General features: G+C 37.5%; 1 protein-coding gene across 1 annotated transcript; it reads left to right on the top strand.

Moving 5' to 3' along the window:
• Positions 1–4,033: 4,033 nt before the first annotated feature.
• Positions 4,034–5,268, top strand: LOC149812456 (uncharacterized). The gene is made up of 3 exons (XM_089993658.1): positions 4,034–4,166; positions 4,276–4,405; positions 4,491–5,268. The coding sequence occupies exons 1-3, from the start codon at positions 4,034–4,036 to the stop codon at positions 5,266–5,268; spliced, it is 1,041 nt and encodes a 346-aa protein (XP_089849784.1).
• Positions 5,269–8,831: the final 3,563 nt, after the last annotated feature.

Below are 8,831 nucleotides of genomic sequence, written 5' to 3'. Positions count from 1 at the left end.
GTGTTCTCAGCACTTAAAGATACCCTTCGGGGTAGAGAAGATGAGCATTGTTCTATTATTTGGATTTGCAAGTTTGTTTGTTTTTTTAGGAGTTTGTGTCAAAGTGATGAAGATCATTCATTTTTCCCAAGCCATAGGTGGAGATTTATTGGGATGACTTGGTAAACCCGTTGAGGGCTAGTAACCACCTCTATTTTAGGCGTACCTCTACTTTCTTCTGTAGTGGGCCTTGTAACCGTCTCCACTATTGTCATTCACCATTGAGAGAACGAGAGGGGGAAATGGGATTTACACTTCTTTCTGTTTTTCTAGTTTTTAAGAAAAACTACTACCTTCTGTACAAAAAAAAACTTCTCAAGAAATAATGAATAGCTCATTCTTCGCTCGTGGATGTAGGTAGGCATATTGCCTTACTAAACCACATTAACTAACTGGTGTTCTATTTTTTCCTTTGTCCTTTCGAGACTTGCTTTGCTTTGTTTCTGTAATAGAAGTTTGTGTTCTTTCTGTTGTGAAATAAGCATCCGAGACGACATTTCCTTACAATTGTCATCCGTTCTTGCTCTGCTCTGGGGTACGAGCTATCCAAACAACCTCACCCTTGGAGGTAGGTTAGCCTCCCAAAGGCATTGATCAGGCAGCCAAGTCGCGGAAAGGGTATTTTGCACTCGGTAACATGAGGCCACACTGTACTCTCCATTTTTTTCACGTTCCTACCTTATTTTGTCCTTACTATTAGTAATCCTCAACCCTACCAATGATCTCAATAAGTCCTACAATTATTGTTTAGTAACTAAACTATGTTGTCGAGCTACCTTGATTTGTCATTGTCCCTCAATTGATCAGTTATCCTTGACCTTCTCTCATGTGCATTCGCTGATACAAAAAAAAGTCTAGATATCGAAGTCGTAGAGGTTTTTTTGCTGCCCAAACATCTCTCCAAAAAGATGTTTTTTCTTTGTCACCAATCACCATCTTAGCACTTGATATAAAAAATGTCACACTTTCAGGATCTCCACCACTTTGTCATTAGTAAGTTATTAAAATGCGTTAAATACTTAATCCCCAAACTCTCCTAAGAAAATGGTCGATTAACAACCTCTCAACTAATAGGTGCAACAACCTTCTTTTTCCCATTGCCACCCCAAAAAAAGTTGCTTAGAATCATGTTTATCTTCTTTAAAAATGACTTCAAGATAGAGAAGATCTCCATAAAATGTTATGCAACCGTGATGAGGGCATGTTTGACCAAGGTGTACCTTTCTGCTTTCTATAACACTTTAGCCTTTCATGGATCAACCTTCTAATCTTGTCCTACTGATGCCCAAAGATTAGTCTTAGGTTCTAAGCTCTCATTATCACCATTGAATAATACAAAGCTACTTTTGACATTCACTTAAAAAAGATTTTCAGAATGAGTGCCAAACATTTCATATTGTCATCACTCGCTTCACAAAGATAAGATTCGGAACGAAGAGATACGTAAGAAGGTAGGTGTTGCACCCATTGAAAATAAGATGCGAGAGAATCGTTTACGGTGGTTTGGACATATTCGGCGAAGGCCTAATGATGCTCCAGTTAGAAGGTTGGAGAAATGGGAAAATATATTAGTTAAAAGAGGTCGGGGTAGGCCTAGGAAGACTTGGATGGAGATGATAGGAAAGGATATGAATGCTTTGAACCTCACCGAGGACATGGCGTTGGATAGAAATGATTGGAGGAAAAGGATTCATGTGGAAGACCCAAAATGAATTTCTTTTTTGGTTCATATCGCTGACCCCAATTGTTTTGGGATGAAGGCGTAGTTGTTGTTGTTTGTTTTGTTTTTATCACTCGCTTCACAAAAAATTAGAATATCATCTACAAAGAAAATATACAAAAAATGAGCCACTACCTGGTAGGCTTGCCCCCTTATACATCCCACTCATACTTTTGCTTCAAGATATAACTAAAAACTTTCATTCTCCATATAAAATGAAGAGAAGAAATTGGATCCTCCTCCCATAGCCCTTCTTTGGTTTGAAGAACTTTTATTGTCAATATCAATTATTTTTACTAGGTTTTTATTTTTTATATTTTAACTATATTTTTCTTCTTTCATTTATAATTTTACTTATTTTTTATTATATATATTTATTATCTCAACATGATATTTTTATATGTATTTTTTTATTTCTAAGCTCCAATTTTTTTTAAATTTATTATCAAAACTTATAATATTATGAAAAATAGCCTCACCGAAATATAATCGATACCGATATTTGTGACTGTCATTTTTTTATCCTTTTAGTTTTTGTCCCAAGTATTTTGACACCACTGCTCTAGGGAGAGGAGTGAAACATTGTGGGATACCCAAAAGGTATCCCCACCCGCTGAGCAAGCGGTACATCATATTCCAGGCATGTCACTCTTCCGCCCTTTGTGTCGGGCACATGAGGCAAAGACGCGCTGCTGTCCGCACAATCAACGCCCACGGAGTACAGCAGGATGGAGCACTGTTCAAACTTGACTTGGGAAAACCAGTCCCCCATATTTAACAGGAGTCCAGTGGCTCCATCCACTTATACTAAAACTAGATTGAGCTCGATTTTGTCCAATTGTGTCTGTACAAGACAAGGAGCTGAATCTGAATAGACGAAGGACAAACCCAGCTTTGGCTTTGTGGGTCCATGCCTTGGCATGTAAGGGTGGGTTTGGGAGGTGGGTCAAGGGATGGGTGCCTCAAAAGCTGCCAAGAGCCATAATGGCATGGAACACTAACCTTAACTGCTCATGCCCCAACTCACCCTGGCTGAACCACTGTAACATGACATGTGTGATGCTAATCGGCACAAGTTTTGATATGAATGCTTTGAATGTATTAGCTATTTGACTTGCATAAAAAGGGACAAAGGTGAGCCTCAGCTTTTCAAAGTCTTTGTCAAAACAAAGGGTCTCACCAAACAAGTCAGTGGTCGAATTTGTAATTTTTTTTGCGTTGGAAATGCTCACCTCATATCATTGCCCTAAAGTAGATACCTATCCCTTGAGCTCCCACTATGACACTCTTTGAAAGTCAATAAATTTTTGGGAATGGTCGCTATCTATCACTCTATCCTATTTGATAAAATTAGCTAAAAACCATTATGTATGTGTAATGATTATTATATTGAGAAGAGAGTAATTTGGCATTTTTAATTTCCAAAGCAACAAACAATGCCTAAAGTAAGCGGCCTCAATGACAGGGAATCATCTTGAATTAACAAATTATGCTGGCTAAGTTATGAGCCAGATGTACCTTCCGATCTACACTTCACCAAACACGAATATGGTACTTAGGTTCTACATATAATATTAACCCAGTACATTTGTTACATTCTAAAACCCTCTTTACTTGATTATATAATTACAGGGGCAGGTTGTTAAATGTAGAAATATTGAGAACTTGAATATACCTATTTTAATTTTTGTTTGGTTCTACATATTCATAATAAGGAAGAAAATTCAGATGTAAATTCTCATGTTAAACAAAATAGAAAAAAAAATGTGCCATCCAGCCAGACCAACACCACAAGTTCTTTGTTGGCATTCCCTTCTACTGGGTTACCATGCGGCACTCGAGACATGGCAAAATGAAGGCATGCCAGGCACGCGTCTTGTACATGTAGAGAGAGAGAGAGCACTTTGTTTATATATATATATATATATATATATATATATATATATATAGAGAGAGAGAGAGAGAGAGAGAGAGAGAGAGAGGCTCGCTTGGTGTGTACCCGAAAGAAAGTCCTCATGGACTATTCCCCACGCTTGCAATGTAAGCAAAATAACAGCTAAAGTGCCGTTATCAGACAATACATTCGCACGTGCTACACACCTCTCGCACGTGTACCTCCTAGAGTTTGTTTAAAATACAAGGAGGGTGGTTTTTGTTATTTTTAATGTAGAAGGTGCTCCGTTCTCTCTCTCTCTCTCTCTCTCTCTCTCTTTCTCTGTATATATTTATATCTACCGATCCATCTTTCTGGCTTTGCTTAAAGTCCTGCAAAGAATGGGAAGGCAGCCTTGTTGTGATAAGGTTGGTCTAAAGAAGGGACCCTGGACTGTTGAGGAAGATAAGAAACTCATTAACTTCATCCTCACTAATGGGCAATGCTGTTGGAGGGCAGTCCCTAAACTTGCAGGTATCTGCTGAAAATATTGTGCCTTATTTTTTCTTGAACTTCTTCATATATTTGTCAATTTTTTAAAGTTCTTTCACTAACATGCATTCATTTATGGTATCTGTCACAGGATTGCTTAGATGTGGAAAGAGTTGCAGATTAAGATGGACAAATTATCTGAGGCCAGACTTGAAGAGGGGCTTGTTATCAGAGCGGGAGGAGCAGATGGTCATAGATCTCCATGGCCAGCTTGGCAACAGGTTGTTTTCTCTAACATAGTAACATATGATATGGAAATTGTATGTGTTGAAGTTTTGCTAATTTAGGGGAATCTGTGTTGCATAGATGGTCCAAGATTGCTGCACATTTGCCTGGCAGGACAGACAATGAGATAAAGAACCACTGGAATACCCACATCAAGAAGAAGCTAAAAAAGATGGGGATTGATCCTGTTACCCACAAACCAATCTCCCCTCCTAATGATCAGCCTAGCAGTACTGCTTCACCACCAAAGGAAGGAGACATGGGGGCCTCTTCCTCCTCGGCCACATGCAAAGATTCATGCCCAAATGCCCAAACCACTCTGACACAATCATCTGTTTCCACCATAACAGAGGAAGAGAAAAGCATCAGCAGTGAGTTGTTTGTGGATTCCCCATTTGTTCACATGGTTGCTGAACCCCTTTTAACAGCCCCTGATAATTCAATCTTTTGCACTGCTGAAGTCCCTCTCATAGAGCCCCATGAGATTTTGGGCTCGTGCACAAGCGAGTACAGTGTTTCCACTACTACCACCTCTGCATGGAATAACTATCTTGATACATACCAATCTCTACCACCACCACCATCATCATCATCATCAACATCATCGACATCATTAGCCATGAATCGTGGGGAGCTACAATGGAGAAACCAGGATGAGGAACCTTTATTTCAACTTGAAATGCTAGATATGAGCAACATGTTTCTTTGGCAGAGTCATGATGCTGATGATGTTAGTATGTGGGGGTTGAACATGCAGACCATATCTTCCACTATCAATGAAGAAGATGAGAGTTTAGCATTTGATCCTTTTAGTTTTCCGTATCAGAGGACGTTTTTCGAATTGGACCATACGTTATAAACCATTACCATGATATCATTCATGCATGTAATCTAGTTTCTCTCTTTTTCCTTTTTATTCCTAGTATGTGTTAATGGTAATAAAGGAGGGGAAAGGGAAAAAAGGGAGATGAAAGTAAAAAGTGGCTTATCTTTTCTCTCTCTGTGCAGATTGGGAGTTTTTTTTTTACTCTTAAATGTGAACATTTTCGTGAGAAAAGGCTGTACTCTAATAAGAAAAGTGAACATCTATTTTTCTCTTCCTTTTAAAATATTTCCTACTTTACAAACTTCTCTAGCACAATATCTAAGATGCACCTGCACTATTCAAAGTTTTATCCCCCTAGGGAATGATAAATTTCTTATGGTTTTGATATGATGCCAGCATATAAATATTTGATAAAATAATTAGTTTTTTTATGAATAAGAAAGCCTCACCAAGAACTGGGTCACTTAATGAGCTCACCTCCCTGCGAGGTAAAACTCCAGGTCGAGGATACAATCACCCAGCTTTATGTGTCCCAACCGTGCTAAATGATCGGCAACCCCCATGCACCAGCGGGATTTGATCCTGAGCCTTCGGCTTGACATAGACCCCGCTGACTACATGGGTAACAACCTGATTAGTTTTGCTTAGAAGTTCAACCTCGCCCAATTTGTTGAGAACACAGATTCATCATTTGAAATAGGATGTGTTTCATCATACATTCAATCCTAGCCATCCAATCAATGGCTAGATGGTTCTGCTGGATGGCTAGGATTGAATATACGATGGAACTCATCCTATTTCAAATGAAAGGGATCCATTTCCATTTGTTGATGCCATAGTTGTCGAGTCCCTTACTCAAACATGGTTACTTCTACTGTGTATCATCCACTTAAATTATTAACTACTGCTCCTACCATTCAATCATGGAACACTATTCAACAGTATTACTGTATGAATTTCAATCTATACATTTCACTAGTTGACTTACAACTTGTGCTCAGTTTGTTAGACTTCAAATTCCAGCTATACTAAACTATTGGCCTACAACATGAACTAGTAATTTTGATTCGGTACAGAATTCTATGCATAGCTAGAATATATATATATATATATATATATATATATATATATATATATATATATATATATATATATATATAGAGAGAGAGAGAGAGAGAGAGAGAGAGAGAGAGAGAGAGAGGTATTTGCACAGATAGAATATGTTCAACATGGTCCGTATGCAAAGAATTGATTGTTGAATTTCGACAAAAAAAAACATGATTTTTGGATGTTGAATATATAAGAATCTTTGTAAGAATGTCAATGGTAATAGCTGGGAAATGCAATTCAAACTATTTTTGAAGATGCCAGTAGGACACTAATTAATAACTAAAAGATATTGCTTAAAATTTGTCAAACTTTACTGGACTGCAGATTCTCTTTTTTATATTTCAAAAACGTGCTGCTCGTTTTGTGTTATTTTGTTTCCCGCAACTTGCTAGTGATAATACCTACTATTCTCCATTTATGTGTTTTTTTTTTTCTATAACTGTTGGAGACAAAAAGGAATAAAGAGAAGAAGAGGAAGTATTTCAAAGGAGTGCTGAATAAATCAAGATCAGAATGTAATCCTTTTGTTTTGTTTTTTTGGGTTAATTGGCCAAGGTAAAAACCCCATCATCACCCAAGAGAGGCTTCGCTTGTCTGGTAGGAGCAGCTAGTGTGCGTCACCTTGTGTTGGGACGTTGCAGGTTCAAAACCCAATGATATATATAGTTGTATAACTGGTAGGGGTCTGCCCAACCCAGCTTGCCTTTCAAAAAAGGAAACCCATCATTAAATCCACATTACCAGGCCTTGGGTTGGTCAAACCCTTGGGGCACCCCCTGACCACAACCAACTGTAATAGCAATGCCATTTTTTTACTGTCAAGCTAGGGGTTGTTGGAGGAATGTGGAGCCTGATTTTTACTTTGATATAAATCTCTATTTTTTGCAAATCCAACTATCTAGCTATCTTGAAATATAGTTTTATAATTTTACTCAAAATAGGTTAACCTATACTATTTGTATTTAAAGAGGGCAATCCGTCTTTTGTAAGGTGTGTATCTCAATCTTAATAGTGGATCTCAGTACGACCATGAACGTAGGCAACTCTTGCTGGATCAAGTAAAATCCTTGTTCTTTGTGTGGTTGATTTTCTCATCTTCTTCCCTTTTTTGTTTCTTCATTCAAGTAATTAACCTCCATGGAGTTTAAACCAAGACCCCTCGCTTATGATAGTGCGACCTAACCATCTGGCTATCTTATTCTAATGGTACCAGTATGAGTTTTGTCAAACAATAGAATGGAAAAAATAACTAAAAATAAGTTATTTCGATCTTTGATAGCAGGCATCTCATTAGACCGTGCTAGTATTAGTTCTGATTAAAAGAGAACGGGAAGAAATAATTGCAAATAAATTATTTCGATCTTTGAAAACAGACAGCCATCTTGTACTAAAAATGTTCTAGACAATAGCACATTCATTAATGTTATTGGTATCACCATAGTGACAAAAGTTAAAAACTGCAAAATATGGGTATCACCATAGTGGTTTCAAACTCGCTAGAAATTGAAAGTCTTTTGAAAATCTCAGCAATAAAAAATAAACTAAAAAATATAAAAAAATAAATTTTACAAGAAAATATAAATAAATATATTTAAAACTAAAAAACCACAGTTTTTTCATGATAAATAGATGATAAAAACTTGTGAGAAATTGAAAATATCGCGAGAAATTACCATTTTTAACTTTTGAATAATTTCTCATGAGTTTTTCATAAATTTTGCGAGATTTGTCACTATGGGTACCACTGCCCTGTTGCCCACATTCTCTTTGACGTTCATGTGAACATATGAACAGAGAAGTCTTCATGGCACCTATTTTTATTTTATTTTATTTTATTTTTAAGAAAAGCTAGGGTTAGGCAGACCCCTACGGTCCTACCAGTTATATAACTATACCATTGGGTTTTGAACCTGCAACGTCCCAACACAAGGTGACGTGCACTAACTGCTCCTACCAGACAAGGAGAGCCCCCGTTGGTCCCCACGCGTATAACCATTGCTAACAAAAGCAGTTTTGAAATTGGAAAGGGACACCCAATGTATACCAACCTTTTCTCCTATAGGGCCATCAATGTTTGTGATGAAATTGGTAGTATGAGGTACATAATGTGCCCATGGTATTAAATAAAATGTGTTCCAAGATAACAAAATTTGTGATTTCAACTACTAATAGAAGTTCATGAACATGGTAATCTTCTAGGTAATTCATGTGAATGCAGATCTGCCATGCCGCAAAGCATGTGATCCACCTCAAATTCAAAAAGCACATAGAACTGGACATTTGGCGGGACACCAAAGACAAGATTCCGCGTGTAAAATCTTTAGATTTGTGCCTTTTTGACATTTTTTTTTTGCCTAAAAGACACGTATTAGGTACATGAAGGTTCAAGAAACATAACAAGGATCTTTGACAATGCACGCACGCGCCTTTGTTACCATCCAAGTCCATATCAAACTCAACGCACTAGAAAGCCTACACCCTCTTAT

This window comes from Nuphar pumila, chromosome 17, assembly GCF_984573655.1.
Source record: "Nuphar pumila chromosome 17, dmNupPumi1.hap1.1, whole genome shotgun sequence".
Lineage (NCBI taxonomy): Eukaryota > Viridiplantae > Streptophyta > Magnoliopsida > Nymphaeales > Nymphaeaceae > Nuphar > Nuphar pumila.
The sequence above is the reverse complement of the archived record's forward strand: the minus strand, read 5'-3'. Positions and strand labels throughout refer to the sequence as shown.

What these genes read in the sequence shown, in the direction of transcription:
- LOC149812456 (XM_089993658.1), top strand. Translation starts at nt 4,034, where the DNA reads ATGGGAAGGCAGCCTTGTTGTGATAAGGTTGGTCTAAAGAAGGGACCC. An exon ending in GGCAGTCCCTAAACTTGCAG is followed by an intron (nt 4,167 to 4,275) that starts GTATCTGCTGAA and finishes TATCTGTCACAG; the next exon opens with GATTGCTTAGATGTGGAAAG. An exon ending in CATGGCCAGCTTGGCAACAG is followed by an intron (nt 4,406 to 4,490) that starts GTTGTTTTCTCT and finishes TGTGTTGCATAG; the next exon opens with ATGGTCCAAGATTGCTGCAC.